Source organism: Protopterus annectens, chromosome 2.part0 (genome assembly GCF_019279795.1).
Source record: "Protopterus annectens isolate FY-2018-M chromosome 2.part0, PAN1.0, whole genome shotgun sequence".
In the NCBI taxonomy this organism is placed as follows: Eukaryota; Metazoa; Chordata; order Ceratodontiformes; family Protopteridae; genus Protopterus; species Protopterus annectens.
The window spans coordinates 636,606,369-636,621,985 of record NC_056728.1 but is presented as its reverse complement, the minus strand read 5'-3'; the positions used below and the strand labels follow the sequence as shown (position 1 = coordinate 636,621,985).

At 42.1% G+C, this 15,617-nt stretch overlaps 1 protein-coding gene across 1 annotated transcript in view; it reads right to left on the bottom strand.

Moving 5' to 3' along the window:
• NCBP1 (nuclear cap binding protein subunit 1) overlaps positions 1–15,617 on the bottom strand; it is a 2,903,332-nt gene that overhangs the window by 324,373 nt on the left and 2,563,342 nt on the right. Inside the window, exon 23 of the mRNA XM_044060340.1 lies at positions 13,071–13,211. Coding sequence (XP_043916275.1) covers positions 13,071–13,211 — 141 coding nt within the window. The remainder of the gene's footprint in view (positions 1–13,070; positions 13,212–15,617) is intronic.

Below are 15,617 nucleotides of genomic sequence, written 5' to 3'. Positions count from 1 at the left end.
CAATCCTTGGTTCTGCTTTACTGGAAATGCTGCATATCCGTAAGTCAAATGGTACACTGGTTACTCGCCCTAATGGCCTTAAGCTGGTATGTGATATTAATAGACCCTACTGGTGGGACAGATTTGTCTCCCAGAGGTTACCGCACCTTTGGAACAGACTACTGTTTCATGTCAAGCAGAGCACCTCATTGGCCCTCTTCAAACACAATCTGGACGACTGGATGGATAACCATAATTTCACCCCAGGGGTTCCACCTATGTCCCTCTTGGATGGGGGGGGGGAGGTGCTGATCATGGAAATAAAGGAAAAACTTGGCTAGGCTTGTAAGGGCTCTAGGGTCATTAGTCAAGTAATCTCCTATGATATGTGACATACAGATGCTTAATCCTGAGACTTGAAACGTCCCTGGACAACCACAGCAATCTCAATGAAACAGCAGCATGCAATTCAGGAAGGGAATCAGGAGGAGATAAGGATGGAACAGGGTCAGCTCGGCCAGTAGGGCAAAAGAAAATAGGGGTGTAGGACAGGCAGATTCTGGTAAAGCAGTTTACAATTGCCCCAAATTGACAGATGTACCTACAGGCATTACTTAACCTAAAATTAAGATTATCCATGCTAAAGTGCATGCTACAGCCTGTGCTTCCCACAACACAGACTGCTGTCTGTTTTCTTCTCTCTGTTCCCCTTCCAGATGTGAAAAACAGCTTGTACGTTTTCAGAAAACACTATAAGCCCCAAGAAAATGTGGATAGGGCATCTTTAAACAAAACTACACTGTACATTGTTTTATTAAATGCAATGAATTATTAAGGCTGCTAGGGAGGCTCTCATTCACTTCTCATAATTTCAAACTTTATTTTTCATTGAATTGCTTGCCACTGAACCTTTAAATTTTGCATTTCCCTCAGCAAAGAATTATCAGACCTTTAAAGATTAATTGCTTGCACCTGCAGGCAGCTCATCCCCATGTAAGTCTAGTCAGCAATTAATTGTGAATTTCACTCAGAACAGAATGTACAACTGCCTTCAGCTGCAGAACTCAACTAACCCCAAACATTTGCCAATGGAAGAAAAAACCTGCTAATATCTTTGCAGATGAAGAAATAAAGGAAAAACTTGGCTAGGTTTGTAAGGGCCCTAGGGTCATTAGCCTAGTAACCTCCTATGATATGTGACATTCAGATGCCTAAACCTGAGACTTGAAGTGTCCCAGGATAATCACAGCTACCTCAATGAAACAGCAGCATGCACATCCAGAAAGGGAATCAGGAGACAAGAATGGAACAGGGACCCCTCGGCCAGAAGTAGGGCAAAAGAAAATAGGGGTGCAGGAGGGACAGATTCTGGTAAAGCAGTTTACAGTTTACAATTGCCCTAAATTGACAGATGTACCTATTTGCATTACTTAACCTAAAATTAAGATTATCCATGCTAAAGTGCATGCTGTGCTTCCAACAACACAGACTGCTGTCTGTCTTCTTAGCTCTGTTCCCCTTCCAGATGTGAAAAACAGCTTGTTCGTTTTCAGAAACACTATTAGCCCAGAGAAAATGTGCATTGGCTATCTTTAAACAAAACTACACTGTACATTGCTCTATTAAATGCACTGAATTAAGGCTGCTAGGAAGGCTCTCATTCACTTCCCATAATTTCAAACTTTATTTTTCATTGACTTGCTTGCCACTGTACCTTTAAATTTAGCATTTGCCTTGCCAAAGAATGCTCAGACCTTTAAAGATTAATTGCTTAGACCTGGAGACAGCTCATCTCCATGTAAATCTAGTCAGCAATGAATCACTGCAAGTTTCATTCAGAACAGAATGTACAACTGTCTTCAGCTACAGAGCTCAACTTCCCCTGAACATTTGCCAATGGAAGAAAAAAAAAACATGCTAATATCTTTGCAGATATAAGAAAAGTACAGTTTTGTACCTACCATAAATGTACATGTTCGAAGATCCACACTGCTGCAGTCCTAACACTTGGGGTAGTCCGCTGTCCCAGTCGGCCCGAATACCAAAGTATAAGGCTGACGTCGGTCAAGGCGCATTTGTCTGACATCAGGACGTCAGGGTACAAATGCGCATGACCGACGTCATATCCTCAGTCTTTTCTTGCCCCAGATGTCAGAAGACCCTAAAAAGATAAGGCCAAAACCAAAAAACACCAAACACTCCTGTACCTAATATATGTACAATATGTACAAATTCACAGAAATAGAACCCCACCCACACAACCACCCCTAAACACAGAGGGGAAGGAGGGAGGGTAAATTGGACTGCAGCAATGTGGATCTTCGAACATCTACATTTATGGTAGGTACAAAACTGTACTATGTTCTTCATCTCACATTGCTGCAGTCCTAACACTTGGGTAGAATCCCAAAGCAGAGGTAAGGGAGGATGGCTAAACTATAATGAAGCAGGAGCTGCCAAAATGCCCTGCAACACAGCAGTGGCAAAACCAGCCCTGGATTTAGAATAGAGAGGAAGGTGGTAATGCTTGGAGAAAGTATGCACTGAACTCCAAGTAGCTGCCTCCAAAATATCCTTAGTTGCCACCCCTTAGAAATGCTGTTGAAGTGGCAGTAGCCCTCGTGGAATGAGGCCTAATCCCAGCTGGAATCTCCTTGCCATGATGGGAATAACAGAATGCAATGCAAAACCCAATCCACTTAGATATAGTTTGTTTTGACACAGGCTTGCCCTGGGAACTCAAAGCAAAAGAAACAAACAACTGCTGAGACTGCCTAAAATCCCTAGTCCTGCTTAAATAATAACGCAACTGCCTGTGTACATCTAAAGTGTGCAAAATCTTTTCCCCCTTATTTTGGGGATTTGCATAAAAAGTAGGCAAATGAATAGTTTGGTTTAAAGCCACACTAGAAACCACCTTAGGCATAAATGAAGGATTAGTACGTAATGATACCCTATCCTTATGAAAAATCAAAAAAGGCTCAACCGCCATAAGGACCTGCAATTCAGAAACCCGTCTTGCAGAAGTAATGGCCAACAAAAAAGCAGTCTTCCATGACAAGTATTTCAATTCAGCAGTAGCCGCAGGCTCAAAAGGTTGTAGAGTAAGTTTCTCCAACACAAAATTGAGGTCCCAAGCAGGAGTAGGAGCTCTACGTGGGGGTCTTATATTCTTTGCCCCTCTAAGAAATTGCTTGAACAAAGGATGAGAAAACAATGGTGGGTCACAATCATAGTGAGCTGAAATTGCTGCAGCATGAATCTTAATGGAAAAGAAAGACAAACCTTTGTCCAATAACTCAGTAAGATATTGAAGAGCCACACTCAAATTAGGCTCAGAAACATCCAAATCCTTTGCTGCACTCCAAAATAAAAATCTCTTCCATTTTTCTGCATACACTTTACGTGTACTAGGCCTTCTGGCTTCCATAATCACATTCAAAACTTGTTGAGGAAGTTGAGACCTGCTGTGGTTCAAAACAGAATATGCCAGGCTGTTAGATGAAGAGAGTGAAGCTTGACATTGAGGAGATGACCGTCCCTCTGAGACAAAAGGTGTGGAATTAAAGGTAAAGGCCATGGAGGCTTCCTTACCAGATTCCTCAGTAATGGGTACCAGTGTTGCCGAGGCCAATGTGGAGCTATCAAAATCATCCTTGGCTTGTCTTGTCTGACCTTTAGGAGTACCTTTGGGAGGAGAGGCAGAGGTGGAAAGGCATACACATGAAGATTTTCCCAACTGAACGAAAGAGCATCCACTTTCCAAGCTGTGTGATGAAACCTTTTCGTGCAAAACTTTGGCAGCTGGTGGTTTAGTGGAGAAGCGAACAGATCTATGTCTGGAGTTCCCCAGGACACTGTCAATTGTCGAAATACATGAAGATCCAGTTTCCACTCGTGGGGATCCATGATTTGCCTGCTTAACACATCTGCTAAGGAGTTCTGTGCTCCTGGCAGAAACCTTGCCTGTAGATTTAGCTGCAGGCTGAGCGCAGTCTCCCACAAAATCATTGCTTGCCTGCATAGAGGATAAGAATGTGTTCCCCCTTGCTTGTTGATGTACCACATGACAGTAGTGTTGTCTGTTAGAATCAACACCTGCCCTGGAAGAAGTAACTCCTTGAAAGCCATTAATGCAAACTGGACTGCTAACATCTCCTTCATGTTGATATGTAGATGCTGTAGTCTGGCAGGCCACTTGTCTTGTATCCACTTTCCATTCAGATGAGCTCCCCAAGCTATGTCTGAGGCATCTGTCGTTAGAATCTGACTCGCCTCTGGCCGGGTCACAGAGAGTCCCTTGTTTAGGTGACATTCCTGAGCCCACCACAAAAATTCCTTTTGAATGCAAGGTATCATTGGAATGACAGTGTCCAAATCCTGGCAGTGCTGTGTCCATGCATTTTTTAGATACCATTGCAGCTTCCTCATATGCAGTTTGGCATTGGGAAGCACCAGAATACAAGATGCCATGAACCCTAATGCTTGAAGGACTGTCCTTGCAGTCAGCACGGACTGATGAGATAGTTGATGGAAGTAAAGGGATAGACTCTTTTGTTTGTCCGGGGTTAAAAAGGCCATCTGGGCTGCTGTATTCAGTCTCACACCCAGAAAGCACATGTCTTGAGAGGGTACTAGACTGGACTTTATTTCGTTCACAGAATACCCCAGGCATCTTAGCACTGCTATCACATATTCCAGATGCTGAAGAAGCTCGTCCTTTTCTTGAGCCAGAATCAGACAGTCGTCCAAGTAAGGATAGATTTGTATTCCTTTTAGCCTGAAAAGCTACAACTGGAGCCAGAACTTTTGTGAATACTCTGGGCAGTAGATAAGCCAAAGGGCAATGCAGAGAACTGATAATGTGAATTTCCAGCACGGAAACGCAGATACTTCCTGCAACTGAGTCTGATAGGCACATGAAGGTAAGCCTCCTTGAGATCTAAAGTTACCATCCAGTGATCTTTGCCCAGCAGAGGTAAAAGCTGTTGTAACGTCAACATTTTGAACTTGGGAATGTCCAAATAAGTGTTGAGGATAGACAAATCCAAAATTGGTCTCCACGTGTTCCCCTTTTTTGGTACTAGGAACAGGCGAGAATAAAATCCTAGGCCCCTTTCTGGCACAGGAACCGGCTGAATGGCCCCTATCTGGAGCAACAGAGAAATTTGCTTGTGAGCCTCTTTTCTTTGCATAGGAGGAATGTCTGGCATGCCTTTGAATGGAGGCAAGGTATGGAAATAAAACCTGTAACCGCGGTGAACGATATCCAATACCCATCTGTCTTGGGTAATAACACTCCAATCTTCTTTGAAAAGTGCCAGCCTTCCTCCCAAAGGTGCTGCCAGACGAGAAGGCTCTGGCAGCTGAAAAGGCAAGTCATTGGGTCTGCTTACGAAAGGACTGACCCCTGCCCTCACCAGAAGACTGGGCAGGCGAACTGCCTGTTCTAGGCCTAAAAGAACCTTGAGCTCTGCCCCTACCACGTCTAGATCTACCCCTAGACTGAGAATCATAAGAAGGATAAGTCCACCCCTTAGTAGGCCAATTTCTACTAAACTTTGGAGGCTGAACCTGCAAAAAATCTTTAACAGTCTGCATAGACTTAGCCTTGTCCTCCATTTTCTTTAAAACTGTTTCCACAGGCGCACCAAACAACACATCAGATTGTAAAGGAGCATCTAAAATCCTTGTCTTTACATGTTCAGCTAAATTCTGATCCCTCAGCCAGGCGTGCCTGCGAAGAACAGAACCAGTGGCTGCCACCCTCGAAGAGGCCTGTACAGCATCAAAACCACATTGCAAAGAATGCTTACCCACCTGTTCAGAAACATGAACCAAATCCTGCAACTCTTTACACTCAATACCTTCCGCCAGAGCATCTACCTTAGACTTCAATTGTGAAAGGAGATAATTTTGGTATTTCAACATGTGAAACTGGCAATTCAAAGCCCTCATGGCTAAAGTGGAAGAAGTATACACCTTTTTCCCCCATCTATCCAAAGCCCTTGCCTCTTTATCAGACGGAACAGGATTTTTAACAACAGAAGCCTTAACCCCTTTAGGGCCCTGAGAAACAGTTTCTGGGTCTGCCCTAGGACTCTTAAAAAGATACTTATGAGCTGCAGGCACTCTATAATACCTGTCCGGTTTAACTGGGGCAGGAGGCAAAGAATCAGGGTTCAAGGAAGCCTCTGCAAAAACATCCTCTACCACATCCAGAACAGGAGGTATAGCTAAAGGCCTATGCTGGGGTAGAAACAAAAATTCCCTAAGCCTTTTCCTAGAATCAGAGAAATCTTGACCTTCCCATTTAAAATGCTCCCTCATGGAATGAAGAGTCTCTGAAAAAGAAAAATCCTCAGGAGGAGAAGCCGAAGGTGTAGAGTCATCCACATCAGAATCAGAATAAGGAGGAAACTCCTGCAAGTCTTCAGCCGAAGACTCAGAAGCCTCCGAACACTGCTCAAAACTCTCAAGCTCAGGTTCCACCCTAGGCCTCTTATCAGGGGGGGGTAAAGAACCTCTAATCATAGTAATCAAATCTTCTGCCATTTTAAGCATATGTTTCTTAGGCAGAGACCCTGAAGAACTAGGGGAGACCCCCACTGAAGATAACCCTGGCCGGCCTCTAGAAGGAGCCTTGGAAACAGAAGGGGAGGGCCTAACCACCTTAGGAAGGGAGGGGAGAACAGCTACCTGAGAAGCCCCTTCAGCCTGGCCTACCTCCTGAGAGGACACATCTTGTAACAGTAAAGTCTCTCCCTGAGAATCCAAAGGAACTTCTGGTAGAACCACCGGCTCCACTGAGCCCTCTAAAGAACCGACGTCCGGGACAGACGGTTCTTCTACCCTAGGCTTCGCTGCTTTGTCTTTGCCCTTTTTAGCGAAGCGGCGCCGGAGCATCCGACGGCATGTTGTAATTACAACGCTTCCCAAAAACTAACCTGGCACAATCTAATCTTCTCTTAATAGTGCGTTTGTTAAATCTAGCACAAGAGCGACAGCCAACAACGTCGTGCTCAGGCCCTAAGCAAGGTATACACAATGTATGGTAATCTCTATGAGGTATCTGTTTCCCACAAGAAATACAGTTATTCACTTTTTCTGACATCCGGTTAAATACTGAGGCAAGAAAAACCAAAATATTCCCAACGGGGTACTTAGCCAACTTTGATTCGGTCTGAAACTCCGACTTCAGAAAATTTCAGAATGCCAACCTGCACTCGCAATACTGCTTCTGCATCGGACCATGCGGCAAAAAAGACTGAGGATATGACGTCGGTCATGCGCATTTGTACCCTGACGTCCTGATGTCAGACAAATGCGCCTTGACCGACGTCAGCCTTATACTTTGGTATTCGGGCCGACTGGGACAGCGGACTACCCCAAGTGTTAGGACTGCAGCAATGTGAGATGAAGAACATCTTAGCATTTTTCATGGCTTTCATCATTTTGTCTTATTTTTCAAGCCTGCTTGCTTACAAAAAAACACTTGCTTATAGTTTAAACCAAGGACATTAATCTCTACATTTACTCTTGTAAACATAAGAGAAAATCAACTGACCTACTGCAGTTTTATTTCATTAAAGCTTGATTCCATTTATCGTTGGTGACCTGTTTTGGACTTTAACAGCCCTGCTTCACTCCAGTTCCTGACTTTTTATCTTTATAAGAGAAAATATCTTAATTCTACATACAATATAATCAGTACGCTTTTACATCTGACCCCTATCCCCAGCACAGCAGCCCAAGATCACAACATATGAACATTAAACTTGCTTTTGCCCAGCCTTCATTGTTTTTTATACTGTAAAGTCTATACTTCTTACAACTAAAAAAAGTACTTAAATATCTGTAACATTTAAAACAGTCACTGAAAACATTCACTCACATTTAAAATACCATAACTACACACTGCACAAAACTATGCTATACATAACACACACTTTGTATCAGGAAATACTTTTTTAGAAATGTTAACAAAAATTGTTTTACTTAAGTTATTTTTTCCCATTCAGTATCCTAATCATTAAATGATAAAAGTGGAATATATGCTTTAAAGTCCAACCACAAGTTTAACAGTCAACTAAAGTCCAGTCTTTCTCTGCCATTTTTTTCTTGAAAAAACATATTTCACAAATGTGTTTGATCCTTTATAGTCTTCCATTTATTTATTAATTTCAGTGTTGATGGTCTTCTTCCTGTTCATCTCATCTCCCAACATTAGACTCTGGTTCGAGTCCAAGTCACTCTTTATTCTTCTCGTCAACTGCTGTGTTTTTGTCCCTCTCAATTGGGACATTGGAAAATGTTTCACCATCAAAGTCTCACTATGATCTTTGTTGTCAGGAGAATGGAGATCAGAGTCCCCTTCTATTTGCTGGCTCACTTTTGGTTGAATAAACTTTTTTATATTTTCTCTTTAGCCTGTTTTGCATCCAAAAATGTTTTTCTTCACTAGGAAAAAATATTCTGAAGATAGCTGGATAAAGCAGCTTTGACTCACACCTGCCTCTTGACATTTTTTGACTGCTGGGATATATTTGCTTCTCTTCTGCCAGGAGTACAGTGAATAATCATTTTCCACAAATGTGCTGCTGTCTCTAATTTTTAATACTTTTCCCTTCTGCCATAGTTTGATCAAGATCAACTCTTTCTGCTGTTATGACTACATCTGCTTTCTCATCTCTAGGTTTAGCGAATACACTCAATATGCCCTATTAGCAAATCCTGTTATGGGAATACTAGTTCAGCTATTTGTTCTTTCATAAAATTAATGTATTTTTTTCTTCCAGTTTCTCTGGTATAGAAGAAAAATATTTGGTTTTCTCTGTGCTCGGTCTTCTAACTCTCTTACTGAAACAGCACTTTTTGAGTAGTCTCATACCCAGCCAGCATTTTCTTCATTTCAGCCCCTTATTTTTGCAGTTTTATCAGTTGATCAATAACTAGTTAAAGCTTCTTTTTCCAACCTTCATTAGACTTGATATACTCCCCTTTAATGTTTCATTTATTTTAATCAACTCTGAATAAATTTGATTTATTTTTTCCTCTAAATTACTGGAGCCATCTCTTGAACGGAAGCTGAAGCTTGAACTGCTGTTTGCTGAATAGCTGCAGGATTCTGCCCAGTGTTTTCTCTTCACCTTTTCTGGTTGATTTTCTTTCATGCTGTCTAAATTTCATTTTTGCTGGTATCCAGGCAGTGTACTTATCAGCCTGTAGCTGAATTTTACTCAAGCTGACAATATCACTAGCGCTTATTTCTCACTTTGTTTTATCACACTGGGTGAGATGAAATTAAGATGTTCATCAGTGTGCAGCCCTCTTGGAAGTTTCCCTCAGATACTCAAAATATTTCTATCAGAAGGAATGCATCCAGTAAAGCCAGCTCAGACAGCCTCATATGCATCAGGATCTATTCAAAGGAGGTGCCACTTAGTGGGAAAATTGGTGTCTGTATAGTGCAGAGGAGTCACTGTCCTTACATAATGGCCACAATGTTATCATATGCCTCACAGGATTCTAACAATCACTCTCAACCATGACAGCTTCAAAAGGAGAAAAGTAATGCCTAAAAGGGCATTCAAACAATGCCAGGTGTCGGGCAATAGGTATTTGAAAATTCAGTAGTGCACCTGTCAAACGCAGGAAACCTGAAATATCTACATTAAGCCTGATGATAGCATAAGACCATATTCCCCAAGAATGCATTTCTTTACCTGCATGGCCAAATCACAATACACAATTATCTATTTGAAATCCAAGCCCCGAGCACTGGAAGATCTAGCAGACCTTAATTAATTCCATCAGATTAATTAGCTTAGGAAGAAATTCAGGGAGAACAGTCCTCTACCACCAGTGCCATTAATCTGCTACAGAAAAACCCAAAATACTGCCCCCCTCAACATCAAACTCATGATAAGCATGCTTCTGGCAATTAAATGGAAAGTGATTGTGTAACAGGAGCCAGTGGTGCACCTCTTCCAAGACCCATCGTTAATTACTGAACTTTTAACTAGTCAAAGAACAGCTTCACCAGAGATGAGGACTACAAAGCTGTTTCATAAATGGACTAAACAAGGTCTAATTTTTGTTTTCTACAGTCTTCTGAAACTCCTTTAGCAGAGAATTGGGGCTGCATATGAGGCTCTTATAATTAGTCTTCTTGCAAGTTATGTCATAAGTTGCCTCTCAGACATCTGTTGGTGGCTGGGTTGCACTGATGGCATGTATAGTAGTATTTTATGTTGTACATCTAATCCAATCAGAAAAGACAATGCCATTGCAGACTTTAACTGTTTGCCAAGATTTGCTTTTATGCACTGAATGCAGAAAGTTTTCAGCAATGAAAGTTAGCATCCCAATACAAACTGTGTCAGTGGCAGAAAAGAAATTGAGTCCACAACTCCAGGCTAGTTGCTCAGCATAATGCATCTGAGATTATCCAAGTGCAACTAACTCTGGGCAAGACCGCAATCCAAACTGTAGCTTGCTACAGATCCCCCACCATGCCCCAAGACTCCTAGTCCACATTTCTTGATACACTGGAAAATATTAGGGTACAACTTAACAGACTAATAATGGGCGATTTCAACTACCCCACCATCAACTGGGAAAACTACTCATGTACCAACTCTTGTGCTCAACGTTTTCTGGAATTCATAAATTCCAATGCCTTGGATCAACTTATCCACACCCCCACCAGGGGCAGCAATATCCTAGACCTGGTCATTACCAACATGGTCAACCGGTGTTCCACATCAGAGGTCAATTCCTCACTGGTCAGATCCGACAACAAGCTAATCACCCTAGACATCCACATCCCACCCCCCATTAGGGAAACCACCGTAAAAACTTTCTCCAAAGCCAACTTCACACTCAAGACAGAAGTGGCAAACTTCCCGACACCCATGCTGACCAACAGTGGTACGACTGCTTTATCCTATACAAATGCACTTTATAAGCACTTACACGAGTGCATGGATCGTGCAATCCCTAACAGAACCAAGATGCTATCCTCCAAAAAAAGGAAGCCAATCTGGTGGTCCTCTGCCATAAACAAACTCTACAACAGTAGAAAACTGTTGCAAAAAAGAGTAAAATCTCCTGATTGGAGGAACTCCGTGGTCAGCCTCAGTAAGAAGCTGAGATCCCTCATAAAATCCCCCCAAAGCTAGTTACGAAAACAAAATCGCCACTGATTCTAAAGACAACCACAAAGCATTCTATAGCTATGTCAAGAATCTCAATGGCAACACTCAGATCTTCTCTGAATTACAGCACAATGGCACTAAATATACAGAACCAACTGATATTGCCAACATCCTGATGATAGATTCAGTGCTAACTTTACCCCTCTCTCACCCCCTACAGGGCCCACCTCTATACCGGCAGAATGCTAAGTTCCTGTAATCATGGCTGCACAGGTAAAAAACACACTCGCCAAAGCCAAGCACACAGCATCCATGGGACCTGACAACATCTGAGGTTGCATTCTACATGAACTATAGAACGAACTGGCACCTCACCTAAGTACCATGTTCAATGATAGCCTCACTTCAGGTTTTGTGCCCAGTGAATGGCGCACAGCAATGATTATCCTACTCCACAAAGGGGGAGCCACCACGGACCCCTGGAATTACTGCCCCATTAGCCTGACGAGCCTAGTCTGCAAGGCTATGGAACGTATCATCATGGAACTTATAAACAATGACACTGGTAATCTCCAGACTCTGGACCCTACAAAGTTTGGGTTTGTAAAAGGCAGATCATGTCTCCTAAACCTGGCAGACTTCTTTGAAGCGGTCAACAAAGCCATAGATGACGGTAAGGTGGTCCACACAGCCTATCTAGATCTCACCACGGCTTTCAACACCATCCCCCACTCGAATTATAAACTTGCTAAACTAGGTATAAATCCCTATGTCACATGATGGGTTGCCAACTGGCTCACTGACAGAACCCACACTGTGAAAGTAGCAGACTCTCATGGTCTCAAGCTCCATGCCAAAAAGTGCATTGTCATCCCTTTTGGTAAAAACTTTGTACTCATGAACTACTACATTGGCGGTAGTCTACTCAACACCGAAAATGTGATAAGAGACCTTGGGACACAGGTGGACAGTAGTCTCTCCTTTGATAATCACATCGCCGCAGTAGTCAGGAAATCCTTCTACGTGGCACACATCACAAAAGGTTTCTCATCCAGGAAAAGAGAGGTCATAGTTCCCCTCTACTCATCACTCATTAGACCCATTATAGAGTACAACGCGCCTTTTGGTATGTACCTCACAAGACATCTACAACAACTGAAAAGGCCGCAGAAATATCTCACAAAGAGGATTACTGGCCTCAAACACATGCCCTATGCAGACCGTCTCAAAAAACTCCAGCTTTACTGTGTCGCATATCACCTACTCAGAGGCGATCTCTGCCTAAAAATACAAAGCTATGTCAAACCCAGAGCTGTTGGACATGCTCCACTTAAATAAATCCCAATCCCTTCGAGCTACACGCTCTAGGGACCTAAACCTTGTCACCACAATAAACAGAACATGCTAGAGGGATAGATTCCTGTCCCAGAGACTTCCCATATTCTGCAACAAACTATCTATCTATATCAAACAAAACTCCTCATTAGCACTCTTCAAGAAAAATCTTAATAATTGGATGGGAGATAGGAAATTCACCCCAGGGATCACTTCTGTGGCTCTGCTTGACAGGGGCACAGGAAAATAATTATATTGGGTGGCAAAAGCCAGAGTACTGTTTGGCTACGCTTATACAGACCCTAGGGCCAATAGCCTAGTACCTACCTATGAACCTTTGAACCTATGAGCATACATGCTTTTCTAATAAGGCTTGTAACATCATAGAGTGCATTCAAGCACTGGCATAAGCAGGGTCTTGAAATGTCTCACTGGAATAAGAATGGACAAACCCCCATTGCATACCCACAAACAGGGTACAAGAAGTCAAATTAAATAAATAAAATTTGCTATCCTGCATATACTCTGAATTGAAACTTCAGGGCAGATTGCTGAAAATACTTACTTGCACCATTCACAATTAAAGTGGTAACTTACTTGGAATATGACAAGAAAAAGGTTCTTCTGTTCACTCTGAGCTGACTCAACTTTTTCTTGTAGACGTTCAATTTGTTCTTCCAAAGGTCCATCTTCTTCATCGCTATTCCTGTCATCCTCCTCCTCATCATCACTCTCTTTCTATAAATGAAAAGGGGAAAATCAAATTGGAGATGTCTGCATATGTAGAAATTTGAACATGGAATCCTACAAATAAGTAGATACGTTTACTATCTCTAGAAGAGAAACCAAAGATACTTACTGTAACAGCAGATCTTCAAGAAGGGGTCCGTGTAATAGTAAAGCATAATATTCGGGTTTATCAACACCCTGTTACTCTTCTCTTGGCTGGAGTTTTTATCAGCTGTGCCTTTATCCTTATGACGTCGAATGCCGATCAGAGTTCTCCGGTACTTCATTTGGTGTGTGTGATCTTGTACAGCAACAATGCTAGCAGGTTTCCTTTTTTTTTTTTTTTTCCCTCCAAGCCATTTTTGGTTCCAGGCATAAATCTGGATCATTACAACAAAGTCAAATACTCAAGCAATCAAAGCAAGACCCAACTCTGCTCAAGGTAAGTCTGGTAAGCAGCTGTGCCCCCCACCATCATCAACTCCTTGTAGGCAGTGAGCTCACCCTTGGCTTTCAAGAGCTCAAGCCACTTCTGGTCCTTACAGGGAGAGGTGTGTGTGTTTACTGCAAACTACTAACATTCGCAGAATAATGTAGCCATCATACTAACCCACGTGTAACTGTACAACTCAATAAATAAAACAATTACAACAAAATTATATGCAACTCTTTTATGGGGGAGAGTGAGTTAGACCACTACCGAAAGTTTGAAACTGTTGCTAAGTGCACTTTAACAGAGGCATACCTTAAAGCGGTCTCAAATTTTGAAAGGTAGTTTAGCTACTAGAACAGTGAAAGGATACCAAACTTTGGAAAAACCCCTTCTAGAGAAAAATTGGTATATCTATGGATGTCCAAACAGTTGCACAAAGCTCAAGACATCAGGGAGCGCACATCACAGTTTTCCATAGGAAATCATTACTGGTGCAATTTCTAGGTGTGTTTTTGCAGTGACTCCTTTATGTAAGAATTTAGTGAGACTACAGAATTGATATAGATAGGTTTGGGTGGTGTGAAGGCTTACCTCTCATTTTTTTGAGTGGGTGGGGGAGCAAACACTTGCAGTTAACATTTTTTTCCATTATGTACTTGAGTATTAGTTTTCAACATTTATGATGCTCAGGCCTTTGCTGTTTGATAATTCACATTACAAGCAGAAAAGTGTCAGTTTACGCTTGCAAATTTTCCTAGTATTGAGATTTTGGGCAGAAGTGGAGGTCTGGATCACCATGTCAGATTAAGATGTTCCTCTGGCCTTTAACAGACCTGCTGTAACCATGTGGTTAGACAGAAGGAGCTGGTGAGGTATGCCAAGGTGTGGGAAGAGAGGATTATGAAAGGCCACAGACAGAAGCTTATAAAAAAAAAAAAAAAAAAAAAAAAAAAAAGAAGGTAATGCAGACAGAACAAAACTTGCTGAAATACAGGGCTACAAGAATTACTTTAAATTTTCTAGGCTTTGCTTTCTGAATGAACAAGGGGAAAATGGGAGGAAAGTGTAAATGAATCCTATGACCATTCCTGAACTAGTGGATCTTTGGTACGTTCCTCCAGCAAAAGGATGATGGAAAATAAATTGCTCCACCTAGAATTGTTTAGAGAAGGAAATATACTGCAGCAAGGCTTTCCTCAATGATTTAAAATGTTCCATGCTACTGACTGGCTAAGGGACTTCTTGTGTGGAATTATTAAACAGCAGTTGAGCCTATCTGCAAGGAAACTTACCCTCTCCAAGAATGTGGCTGGCAATCAGAAGTCAATATGTAGACAAAGTCCACTACCATACTCTTTCCTTCCTGACAAAGGGGTATTTATATGCTCCTCCATGCTGATGTACCAAACTGTCACGTCATTAGGGTGAATTGTCAATAGCACCCAGAGATGATGATGGTGGTAGGACATTGAAAAACCTGAAATGTGAAAAAACTGCTCTCATTTCTAAAATGTTTTAGGTGCAGATTTGTCTTGGTCTGTGCCCATACTCTGTGGACCATTTGCAAGTGACAATGTTCCTCCCAACCTAGAGCAGAATTGCTCCATGGGGACAGCCACTACAAGGGTGGAAACCAGGAAAGGACTACACAGAGTCAAGGTCTACTGTATATATCCACTTTCTCAAGAGAGAGACTGCAAGTCTTGGAAACCTTTTAGGTAAATTGAGGGAAGCAATAAGCGAGTCTGAAAGACCTGAATTCGATACTTACCATAATGATAGATCCAGCTGATCCTTAGTTCACATGCTGTGGACTGGTCAACACAGGTGCACTCTCTTCTGCAACATTTTACTCTACTACAAGCCCGAATTTCTCCCCTCCAACCATGGTGTCCTGCTTATGTCTCTGGAAGAACTGCGGACAATGCAAACTATATTACACAACTAAGAAGCCCTTAGTAGGTATGACCTAATAACCTCTG